At 38.9% G+C, this 13,014-nt stretch overlaps 1 protein-coding gene across 3 annotated transcripts in view; it reads left to right on the top strand.

Annotated features, from left to right (window-relative positions):
- LOC107557780 (S-adenosylmethionine mitochondrial carrier protein-like) overlaps positions 1–13,014 on the top strand; it is a 60,689-nt gene that overhangs the window by 45,725 nt on the left and 1,950 nt on the right. For 2 of the 3 annotated variants that reach the window (XM_016241314.1, XM_016241313.1), the window contains exons 7-9: positions 1,612–1,681; positions 3,200–3,264; positions 7,400–7,473. In XM_016241314.1, the coding sequence (XP_016096800.1) occupies positions 1,612–1,681; positions 3,200–3,264; positions 7,400–7,473 (209 nt within the window). Of the gene's footprint in view, positions 1–1,611; positions 1,682–3,199; positions 3,265–7,399; positions 7,474–12,631; positions 12,905–13,014 lie in introns of those variants that run through there. The other variant, XM_016241315.1, reaches the window with a different exon arrangement.

Genomic DNA, 13,014 nt, shown 5'->3' with positions numbered 1-13,014 from the left:
TACAGCTGTTCTGCACTAGTAATACTAAGAAGAATTTTCTTTTTGAGCAGCAAATCAGCATATTAGAATGATTTCTGAAAGATCATGTGACACTGAGGACTGGAGTAATGATGCTGAAAATTCACCTTTGCATCACAGGAATAAATTACATTTTAAAATATATTAAAATAGAAAATAGTTAAATGTAATTGTAATAATATGTCACAATATTACTGTTTTTATTGTATTTTTGATCAAATAAATAAACGCATCCTTGGTGAGCATAAGACCTTTTTCAAAAGCATTACAATATTAAATAATGTGTATTTACCCCAAACTTTTAAACGGTAGCATAGAAAGAAATGTTGATTATAAATGTGCTTATGTTTGTTTAATACAAAAAAAAATAATAAAAATTGACTATTTCACGTAATATTTTATATGCTGTGTACTTTTATGCTTAGTAGAGTTTTGTTTTGTTAGCTTAGCAACATGCTAACATCAAACTTCATTGTTTATTTATTGAGTGCTGCGCATCTTCAAGTAGTGCTTCAGTGTTTTTCTGATATGGTATTTCAGTTAGGTTGCTTCTTTAGTAGATAGAACAGCAGACGTCAAAGCAGCTCACTAGGTTTTGGAACAGATCTTACGTGTTAGCCAGCACCAGCATCTCCCCTTCACACAATGAAGAAACATGCTCATCATATTATTCCATCTGTGACTCTCATCAAAGCACAATATCGGTTTCCCCTCGTTTCTTGGAAAACCCTGAACCAGCATGAAAGACAATGTGTTTTCCAGGGATTGATAGAGTTAGCATATGTGTACAATATTGTAGTGCTGAGCTGTGGAAGTCAAGTCACATTTATTTATATCGCACTTTATAAAATACAGATTGTTTCAAAGCAGCTTTACATTAATAAAGCAGGAAAATAACAGTGTTAATGTTATAAAAGTAATCAATTATGAAACAACTCTACGTAGAGCTAAAAAAAAAAGATTTGGAAATGATCTGTTCTGTAGCGTTCCAATACATGTAAACCCAAGGACTTTGGGTGGGGTTTTTTTTGTTTAAGTTAGGTTGCTTCTTTAGTAGATAGAACAGCAGACGTCAAAGCAGCTCACTAGGTTTTGGAACAGATCTTACGTGTTAGCCAGCACCAGCATCTCCCCTTCACACAATGAAGAAACATGCTCATCATATTATTCCATCTGTGACTCTCATCAAAGCACAATATCGGTTTCCCCTCGTTTCTTGGAAAACCCTGAACCAGCATGAAAGACAATGTGTTTTCCAGGGATTGATAGAGTTAGCATATGTGTACAATACTGTAGTGCTGAGCTGTGGAAGTCAAGTCACATTTATTTATATCGCACTTTATAAAATACAGATTGTTTCAAAGCAGCTTTACATTAATAAAGCAGGAAAATAACAGTGTTAATGTTATAAAAGTAATCAATTATGAAACAACTCTACGTAGAGCTAAAAAAAAAAGATTTGGAAATGATCTGTTCTGTAGCGTTCCAATACATGTAAACCCAAGGACTTTGGGTGGGGTTTTTTTTGTTTAGTTTTTTTAAATGACTGATAAATGTAATAATCCTAAATTCTCTCTCTCTTTCTCTGTGTAGGCCGTTTGGTGGGGGAGGCAGGGGGGACGGCTGGACTCTTGGCAGGCAGCAGTGTGCGGAGCTCTTGCAGGTGTGTGGGATTAGCCTCGGTGCAGAGGTCTGGGAAAGAGAGCGAAGGAGAACGAGAGATAGGGAGTTGGGATGGGGTCCAACGCCTGGAATATTCAAACTTTACCCAGCCGCATTCCTGTTTAATACCACACAGGTCAAGATGGTCACATCAGGTTGTTCACCAGCTGGTGTGCACCGACAAAGAGGGACAGAAACAACCAATTAGAGGTGGAGAGTCAGTTGAGGAAGTGTATGCCATTGACCTTTTGTTGCCCCTGCATCAGACTTTCGGTAACTTTCATAGCTGTTGTCAGCAGTCATTGAGTTTAAAAAACCAGATCCAGTGTCTAGGTTTATCCTGAGGGAGCTCAAGTCTGACCCAGGGGCCCTTGCAGCTGGCTAACTTCCTAGTCACCATTTTGGAAAACATCTCCGTCCATGTCAAAACTCATCAGGTACTGGGACACAATGGAGGGATGAGGATGCATCACCCAGAGGGGAAAGAACATGGCTGTCAGCCACGCCACCTGGAGAGTGTTCTTGGATTCGAGTTGTCTGTGCACATGTGTTGCTTTGGCACGGATGTATCGCTTTAGGTGAATTGTGGTTGTTAGCGTCATTGTGTAATCGCACTAACAAATGTGAATTGTGACACATTGTATGGTCGCAGTTGCTTGCCATCACTGCCACAGCTGCAAGCCTCAAGAGAACAAATGAGAAACACTTGCCTTTCCCAATCTCTCTCCATCTCCACTATTGTGTCCTTTGTGTTCTGGGTTCAGTACAAGTACATGTCACATCAATAGCAATAGAATCGCTTGCTTGCTTTGTCTGTCCACAGTACTATTCTAAAACCTCCTGCCATTACCATGATCATGTAAAGCTGGCAAATCCAGTAACTTCTGCATTATATGTACAGCTATTTATTTAGCAGATGCTTTTGAATTCAATTTGTTCAGGGGGAATGGGGTAGAACAGGCACAAAAGAAAGAAATTGATTTTTTTTTTTACTTCAGTTGAAAATGTATTTCTATACATGTGATTGTTTGCTTGTTTTTACAACCCGAGGTACTAAATTGTCAAAATTCAGTTCTTTGGCAATCGACAGCCTGAACCTAAAGCATTTCTCTAAAGACACATCACTTGCGTTGGGGCAGCTTTTAATTATCAGTTAATCAAGTGAAATCAGGCAGTATGGGAGAACTTGTTTATTCCAGCACTGGGAAGAGCATGTTTAAAGCTTGATGCTGTTGTTTGTCCGACCGCCATTAGAGAGGAGAGAGAACCTCTTTCTGCTCTCATTCACGCCAAAACAAGTTTATGAATGTGCATGAGTGTTTACGAGTGCTTGACATTGCCAGGCTAGTTTGAAAAATTCATCCGCGTTCCCTCTTTTTCTCCAGAGCGTTTCCGTCGGGTGATCAGGGCTGATGTCATGCCACATATTTACATTTATGCTCGGTGGTAATTATAACACGATCATCACTATAATTAGTGCTTGTTTGTGTGCTGATACATATGCACAATCTCTTTCCAGGTGGAGTAGCAGCGTTTGTCACGACTCCGCTAGATGTCGCGAAGACTTGGATAATGTTGGCTAAGGTGAGACTTTGAAACTGTTGTTTAAATCTGTCTCTTGATGCCTCCCAGATGGAGTGCAAGGTGAACAAACAAAAGGCCCTAATGTAGACAAAACCAACAGAAGAGAGAGAGTAAATAAAAAGCGTCAGTAGACACACAGCTCGATCCAATAGCAGGGTCATCCTGGGACGCGACTGACGCACAAATGCACTCCTCTTGCTATCCGCTGTCCAGTCGAGACTCAAAACAGACAGAGCTGTGTATGTGCATGTTAGATGTCAGAAGACGTTTGTATATGCAAGAGTAATTTCCAGTTGTCTATGGACTGGAACGGAACTGTACTTTAGAGCTGCAGACTTGGTATCTGGTGCAGATGCTCAATTCTAAAACCTTGGCAGCATTTTAAGCCCGACACAAAGGCTGTTCCAAAAACTATAAGCAACTTCAAATTCTGCCTAATTTTCTAGATGTCGCGAAGACTTGGATAATGTTGGCTAAGGTGAGACTTTGAAACTGTTGTTTAAATCTGTCTCTTGATGCCTCCCAGATGGAGTGCAAGGTGAACAAACAAAAGGCCCTAATGTAGACAAAACCAACAGAAGAGAGAGAGTAAATAAAAAGCGTCAGTAGACACACAGCTCGATCCAATAGCAGGGTCATCCTGGGACGCGACTGACGCACAAATGCACTCCTCTTGCTATCCGCTGTCCAGTCGAGACTCAAAACAGACAGAGCTGTGTATGTGCATGTTAGATGTCAGAAGACGTTTGTATATGCAAGAGTAATTTCCAGTTGTCTATGGACTGGAACGGAACTGTACTTTAGAGCTGCAGACTTATCTGGTGCAGATGCTCAATTCTAAAACCTTGGCAGCATTTTAAGCCCGACACAAAGGCTGTTCCAAAAACTATAAGCAACTTCAAATTCTGCCTAATTTTGGTAAAATTCTAAGGCAGTGTCGCATGTTATAGAGAAGGCAGTCTAAGAATGCATTGCAACAAGTATTCATTTTGGTGTATGTATTAGACTATTGTGCCATTATCTTAGCACCATGTTAAACCAAAGCCACTTTAAACAAACCTCTGAGTTTAGCAAAAACAAAACGTAACACTACAGTACGCAGAGAAGAAGACTAGGCTGTATTTTTGTGTTGCATATCAATGGAGGAGAGGCTTTATTATGCTGAATAAACTACTTTTGTGGGGAAAGAGCTTATCATTTAATGAATTTACAGCCAATTGGCTAATCTTCACCAATTTGCCATTAAACATTTGTTTTGGATTGATCTATTTTCAAGGTTTATAGGAGAAGTCACACAGTTTTGCAACACATAGGATTCAGTTTACAATACTTCTCATTTCTATGGTATCCACCAACAGTAATTAGCATTAAAATGAGATTTAAAAACATGGAAAGATAACGCACATTGTGAAGATAGTGCTGTATAAATACAGGTGACTTGAAGGAAACCATACTCAGACCACCTCCTGAAGGTCTGAGTTTGTTTAGAGCTATCATCATGATAATGACATGTTGGAGACACAATGGAGTGTTCTGCAACTTGGCCTATTCTTAAAAGCTTAGTATAACCAAAAATGAAAATTCTGTCATCATTTACTCACCCTCAAGTCGATCCAAACTTGTAAAACTTTTTCTGTGGACCCTAAAATATGATATTTTGAAGAATGTTAACTAAACAACACTAGACCCCATTGACATCCAAAAAGTCTTCCAAAATAAAAAAAAACAGTATCACTGAGTTGGAAAAAGGATCACCCCCTCTTAAAAATTACTTGTAGACTTGTGAGCTAATCACCTTCTCAATGACACACAAAGCCATTTGATGTTCAACTGAGGTAATTTTTATTAGCTCAGCATGAAAAGAGCTTTCCTGGAACATTTCAATCCTTGGCAGTGTTGCTTTACTTTTACTTTGTAGCTAGATTTAACGACTTCCCCACCCCTTTTGAGACTTTTTTCAAAAGTTTAGGGACAAATATAGCAATTTCTTGGACAAACCTTATCTAAGTTCTCATCTTGCCCACTGATCTACATTCATCTTTATATAGATCAGTGAATTTGCCATTATGTCATTATGCTAGTGACATTTAGCTACCAGTTTTAGCTACTTTTAATTGAAAGCAGTTGGCAACACTGATCCTTGGTAGTGCAACTGAAGCAAACAATCCACTATGGGTGGCAAGGCACTGTCAAAAGATCTCTGGGAGAAAGTTGTGGACAGGCACAAGTCAGAAGTTGGATACAAAAATGTCAAATTTCAAAGGCTTTGCCAATGTCTAGAAGCACAGTGAAATATATTATTAAGAAGTGTAAGGCATTTGGTATAACACCCTAATAAGACCCTCCCTGGATCGGGACGTCACTCCAAACTGGATGAAAGAGTCAGGAGGAAACCAAGAGGCGACCAAGAGGCCTACAGCGACTCTGAAACAGCTGCAGGAATTTATGACAAAGAGTGGTCATTGTGTGCATGTGACAACAATATCACAAATTCTCCACAAATGTGGTTGCAAGAAAAAAAGCCACTTCTCAAGAAACACCACGTGCAGTCACGACTGAGCTTTGCCAAAACGCTCCTTGAAGATTCTGAGGCATGCAGATGAGACTAAAATTGAATTATTTGGCCTCCACACCATACAGCTCACTATTTAAATAACAGCATTCCTACAGTAAAGCATGGAGCTGGTAATATCCTGTTATGGGGGTGATTCTCTGCAGCAGGGACTGGAGCACTTGTCAGGATAGAAGGAAAAATTAATGGGGCAAAATACCATCACATACTTGAGGAAAATGTGCTGCCCTCTGCCAGAAAGTTGTCAATGGGAAGAAATGTTACCCTCCAACATGACAATTACCCAAAGCACAGAGCAAAACTTACCACAGTGGTTGAAGGAGAAAAAGGTGAATGTCCTTGCATGGCCTAGTCAGAGCCCAGACTTAAACCCCATTGAAAATCTGTGGAATGACTTGAAGACTGCGGTCCACAAACGGTCACCATCAAATTGAACTGATCTTGAGCAGTTCTGCAAAGAAAAGTGGGCAAATGTTGCAAAGTTAGAAGAGACCATTTTTTTCTGACATGTTGGTGTTATATCTTTCACTTGGATGTATGAGTAAATACAGCTGGATAAAACAAAAACTGTGTCCGTCTTCATTTCAGGCTGCAAAGCAACAAAATCGGATTATTTTAAAGGGGGGTGATTCTTTTCTATACCCAATGTAAGTCAGAGATTTGGAACAACTTGAGGGTGAGTCAATGATGACTGGGTTTTCATTTTTGGGTGAACTACCCCTTTTAAAACTGTGGACTACACCAGTATTCAGTCATATTTACATATTGAAACATTTAGTAACATTTACATATAGAAACTCAAAGGTATAGTATCACAAACGGCTTCATTCTAATGGCCAGAGAGTGGATGGAAATGTCAAGAAAAACTAAATTGAACCTTGACTAACACTTTAGATTGTTGATTTTGCATTTGAATGAAATGTTGGCCTCTTTAACAAGAAGAGTGAGTGAGGGGGTTCATTTTTACACCTGTCTCCTCACACCTTTGGCTGATAGAGTGATGTGTTTTACTGGAGGTGGCATGCTTCAGGTCATCACTTCAAGTTGCCTTGTTTTTTTTTTTTCATTTGACCAATTAAAGAAATAGAGACCTCATGTTCAGGCATGTCTGCTGTACTGTGTGTGTTTTGGCCTACAGTCACTCCAGGCTGTTATCCAAGCCCTGTGGGGAACTGCAGTGTACGGGGCTGTTCAATGTACAGTCAACTCATCAACTGAAACTCTGAAACATGAAAAACAAGCCCAGTCTAAATATAGAGCCGTCAAAATTAGCCTCAGAATGTGGTGTTTGCCCATGCAAAACACACAGTTGTTACGTTAACTCTCCTTCACAGTTCCCTGATATAGATGGCTGTTTTGAAGATAGTGCTGTCGGTTTGTAGAAGAGGGACTATAAATATAGATAGAGCAGAAAGGGGAGCCGTTGAACAGGTGGAGATGGGTAGAGTATACCAGGGACAGAGCAGAATCAAAAGGAAGACAAAACACAGTGTGTTTACATGTTTGACAGGAAGTTTAAAGACAGATGATCCATCATTACTGTGTTTTGTCTCTGTTTATCAGGCTGGGACGAGCACAGCCAGTGGAAACATCTCAACGGTTTTGTATGAGGTGTGGAGGAGCCGAGGAATACCTGGGTGAGTGTAAATGGCAGGGTATGAGTCCAGATACTGCATTCCTCAATCAAGGTTGTTGTTGTTGTTGTTTTTCATTATAAGCACCATTTAAATCCCCTTTTAAACTTAATTCTTAAGACATTTTCATTTTATGCAGTGAATTAGGAAGATATACACACTACCATTTGGGGTCCGTATATATTTGTATATACTGTGTAATTACGAACAAATGCTGTTCTTTCTCAACTTTCTATTTATCTGGAAAACCTGAAAAAAAAAGGTTTCCACAAGAATATTAAGCAGCAATGAAATAAGAAATGATACTTGAACACCAAATCAGCATATTAGACTGAAGACTGGAGTAATCCGTCACAGGAATAAATTGCATTTTAAAATATATTCAAATAGAAAAGCGTTATATTAAATTGTACAATGTTTAACAATATTACTGTTTTTACTGCATTTTATCAAATAAATGCATGCTTTGTGAGCACAAGAGACTTCTTTTAAAACAATTAGTTTAAATAGTTTTGGGTTTTTTATACTTTAAACCAAATCAGTAGTTTTTTATAACATATTAGATTATATGTGATTAAATAATTTGCATTACTTAATAGAACTGTAGTTTATTCATAGAAGTATTTTTCCGGATTTTCATTTTTTTGTAGCTTTAAATATGTTTTCTAGAACTCTTTATTGGAGTTTTTTTATTTAGTTTTTGATTTTTAAGTAAGAAAAAGTTTTTTTTTAAGAAAATGAATGGCTATATAACTAAGGCCAATGGAAAAAAGCAGACAGCCACTATTGTTCTATGCACAGAGATGTCCATGAGTGATCATGCGAATCTATTTCTCTTCATAATAAACTTCCTCTCTCCATCTAAAACTTGTCAGATGATTATCAGATTTTTTTTGGCAGAACACATAATAAACTCTATGACTTCAAGGAATTCCTAAAATCCCTTCCTAGATTGCAATATTTAAAACTCTGAGAGAAGCCAGGGATAAAAAAAGAGTAGTCAAAGAGGCTCGACAATGCTTGCATAAGGGCAACAACTCTCACAGTTTCACTACTGCATGCCTTGTACAAATTGCCTGGCTTTAAAGCTGTAATTACTGTAATGGCTCCAATTGCAGACTAGTGAAGCCAGAAAGTGCTTCCATGTGTGTCAGAGCTCTGCGGAGAGCTTCTAACCACACCAACCAAAACTTCGGCAATCAAGGCAGCCGTGCACTTGTGAGTTAACCTTCCTCAAAGCTTTGAAATGCTGCTACCCCAACCAGACTACCCATACAGCTCCCATGTCCACAAGCAAGTAGGCTTTGCTAAGTAGTCCAGGATGGTGCAGTAGCCCGCTGAGAGAGTAATGCTAGCAATGTTTACAATGAGCATGTTGCAGTGGGCCCATAATGACCTCCAGTTGCAGTGAAATCAATTGGAGCTATGGTTAGATACAATATAAGTTGCTTCCTTTGGAGTATCGCAGTGGTGTATGACCTGCCTCTGATCAGAAATCTACATTAGTAAGCATGCCGTATTTATATAGCCATTAATAGAAGTGTTATTAGACCTGTCCACCACTGACTGACTGGCGATCATAGCTGGGTAGGGTAATGATGTCACAATGAGCTCATCTGACTGTGACTTAACTGTTTTGTCCTACACTATGTTCAGTTTCCTGTTGTAGCAGATCGGGATGGTTTGTGTTTGGCTAGCAAGATAATAGATAATGAAATGAATGCTTGGCTTGTTATTAGTTGTTTACATGCTGGACTATAAAACAGCTGAATAATAAAATCTCCCAAATGCACCTGAGCCATATGTGTAGGATTTTTTAGTTTTTTTATTGGACCAGATAGAAACCACTCACTACATTAGCAACACATTAGCAACAGCAATGCCCTGGTTTCTATCTAGGGTCATGACTAGGGCTGGGAATTGACACATATCTTGATTGCTCTTGATTCATTTGATTCTACAAACCCAATTCCAAAAAAGTTGGGACACTGTACAAATTGTGAGTAAAAAAGGAATGGAATAATTTACAAATCTCATAAACTTATATTTTATTCACAATAGAAAATAGATAACATATCAAATGTTGAAAGTGAGACATTTTGAAATGTCATGCCAAATATTGGCTCATTTTGGATTTCATGAGAGCTACACATTCCAAAAAAGTTGGGACAGGTAGCAATAAGAGGCCGGAAAAGTTAAATGTACATATAAGGAACAGCTGGAGGACCAATTTGCAACTTATTAGGTCAATTGGCAACATGATTGGGTATAAAAAGAGCCTCTCAGAGTGGCAGTGTCTCTCAGAAGTCAAGATGGGCAGAGGATCACCAATTCCCCCAATGCTGAGGCGAAAAATAGTGGAGCAATATCAGAAAGGAGTTTCTCAGAGAAAAATTGCAAAGAGTTTGAAGTTATCATCATCTACAGTGCATAATATCATCCAAAGATTCAGAGAATCTGGAACAATCTCTGTGCGTAATCACTGCATCACATACAGGAATGCTACTGTAATGGAAATCACAACATGGGCTCAGGAATACTTCCAGAAAACATTGTCGGTGAACACAATCCACCGTGCCATTCGCCGTTGCCGGCTAAAACTCTATAGGTCAAAAAAGAAGCCATATCTAAACATGATCCAGAAGCGCAGGCGTTTTCTCTGGGCCAAGGCTCATTTAAAATGGACTGTGGCAAAGTGGAAAACTGTTCTGTGGTCAGACGAATCAAAATTTGAAGTTCTTTTTGGAAAACTGGGACGCCATGTCATCGGACTAAAGAGGACAAGGACAACCCAAGTTGTTATCAGCGCTCAGTTCAGAAGCCTGCATCTCTGATGGTATTGTGTTGCATGAGTGCATTTGGCATGGGTATCTTACACATCTGGAAAGGTACCATCAATGCTGAAAGGTATATCCAAGTTCTAGAACAACATATGCTCCCATCCAGACGTTGTCTCTTTCAGGGAAGACCTTGCATTTTCCAACATGACAATGCCAGACTACATACTGCATCAATTACAACATCATGGCTGCGTAGGAGGAGGATCCGGGTACTGAAATGGCCAGCCTGCAGTCCAGATCTTTCACCCATAGAAAACATTTGGCGCATCATAAAGAGGAAGATGCGACAAAGAAGACCTAAGATAGTTGAGCAACTAGAAGCCTGTATTAGACAAGAATGGGACAACATTCCTATTCCTAAACTTGAGCAACTTGTCTCCTCAGTCCCCAGACGTTTGCAAACTGTTATAAAAAGAAGAGGGGATGCCACACAGTGGTAAACATGGCCTTGTCCCAACTTTTGAGATGTGTTGATGCCATGAAATTTAAAATCAACTTATTTTTCCCTTAAAATTATAAATTTTCTCAGTTTAAACATTTGATATGTCATCTATGTTGTATTCTGAATAAAATATTGAAATTTGAAACTTCCACATCATTGCATTCTGTTTTTATTCACAATTTGTACAGTGTCCCAACTTTTTTGGAATCGGGTTTGTAATTCAAAAGCACTTCTATTCAGACTTCTTTTCTATTTGATTCAATTGCTGTTAATTTAGGTGTATATATTATTTGTAATGTCCAGATAGTTGTAAATGTATTATTTGTATTTTGTATGGTAAGAATTCTCTCTCTGCTGATACTGTAAACTATCGTTTTTTTATAGTTGGCAACACGAAAACAAATCTGTTGCTTCGTCCCAATTTGTCTGCTTATAATATGCTCTAAATTAAAGAAGAACATATTTGAGTTTGCAGCAGAAGAGTAGGCAAGCTTTGAGACATACTACTGTGACAATCCACTCTGTCCATTAGTAACACTGCTCTGTCAATCATCTGGTCAGTTATCATCCTCCACATTTAGTTTCATTTAACATCGTACTACATTGGAGAGAAATGATGTAGCACACTGACCTGCCGTCATAGGTATTTTATGTGGAATACTCTCCTCAACACATAATGATGCATTTAAAAGTTAATGACCAGCAATGTCTTTATAAGTTCACAATGTTGTTGCAGGATAACATTGAATAAATATATTTTTTCATCAGGTTATATATTGATTTATCACTCAAACCCTTTATCTAACCTTTCTACTTAAGATTCATGTCTCACACATCCACCACATTTGTAGTTTTTTAACACGTTTTATTTGTGTTTGTAGTTCTAATCGAATCCTCGTCCAATGTGAAATTTTGAGTTTACATCCACCATAAATAGTAAACCCTCTGGGTACCTTTGGGATACTCATTTCAATATATCACAATTTACACACTAATTCTAATTTCAGACAGATAGTATGCAAATTGGGTCTTATTCTTGCATTGTTAAGTCGTTAACAATAGTCAGTTATAAGAATAATTAAACAGAAATATCATGTAAGTAACTACATTTTATGTAAGCCATGCCATTTTGGGATGACATTGCAGTGGTCAGATGGTACAAGTCCGAGCTCTCAGTTTTTAAGTTGTAATTATGAGTTCTATGACGACATGAACACATTTTATAAGTTAAAATCATCATTTTGTGAGTCTTTCATGGTAATTCTGACATTATTACATTATATCCGGTAATTCTGGCGTGAAAGTACCTTTATACTACACTGGTTTCTTTGTATGGTTTTTATGCTATTAATTGGAAAATCAGTATTTTTACTGAACCCTAATCATGCAAGCAACACTCATGTTTTCTTCAAAAAATATAAAAACTCTTTCAGTAGCAGTATGAAGTTCCTGTGATGCACATTTGTGGTTTCCATTGCAGAAGATCGGGTCAGAACTGACACAAAGCACGAATGCAAGGTTTCACATTTCTCTTTTAGTGCGTAGCCTGAAATCCCAACCCCACGCAGCACAGACAAACTGTCAGAATGCATCCTTGCTAATTCGTTCCAGGATGAGTGTGTTTGCTCACAGGTCCACACACACAAGCTCACTCTGACATGGCATCTCTCTGTAAAACACACGATCCCAGCAGAAGCATGCTGAAACGTCGAGTTCTGCGAATCCCTGGAATAGTCAAGAGATCCCTGACATGCTTGGCACCTTGTACAGCTTTGCAGTTGACATAAATTTATATATTAGTGGTTACACCACTCGTGACCTTATTCCTAATTTTAGATCCAACCCACCCCCACTTTCCGACCAGCATTATCCCCCACAGGTGTCACAATTGAAGGACTTGTGGAGGCTGATCCCAAATCAATGAGTTTTGATGGTATGATGGGGCATTAACGATAAAATTGGTGAGCAGGACATGGATTCGACAAAGTTTGATAAAGTCTGAAAATAGGCGAAACAAAACACGTGCGGGAGGATGAGAAAGGGAGCCCAAGCGAGAGAGTGTTGGGGGTGTGCTGGGAGCTTGAGGGACGTGTGTGGATGTCATCTGGCCATCAGTCATGCGGAGAGGCCCCCGGGGGCCAGTGCTTATACTAAAAGCAGCTGTGTGGAAAAGAGCCTTAGGAGACTACAGTACTTTCATGCCCTGTCGCATCCTCAAACCTCTCCAACATCAACAACCCCTACACCGCACATTCCTGCTCA

The sequence above is a fragment of the Sinocyclocheilus grahami genome, unplaced genomic scaffold, assembly GCF_001515645.1.
Source record: "Sinocyclocheilus grahami isolate Dianchi unplaced genomic scaffold, SAMN03320097.WGS_v1.1 scaffold619.1, whole genome shotgun sequence".
In the NCBI taxonomy this organism is placed as follows: domain Eukaryota; kingdom Metazoa; phylum Chordata; class Actinopteri; order Cypriniformes; family Cyprinidae; genus Sinocyclocheilus; species Sinocyclocheilus grahami.
Note: the sequence above shows the minus strand (reverse complement) of the source record. Positions and strands in the feature narration are given on the sequence as shown.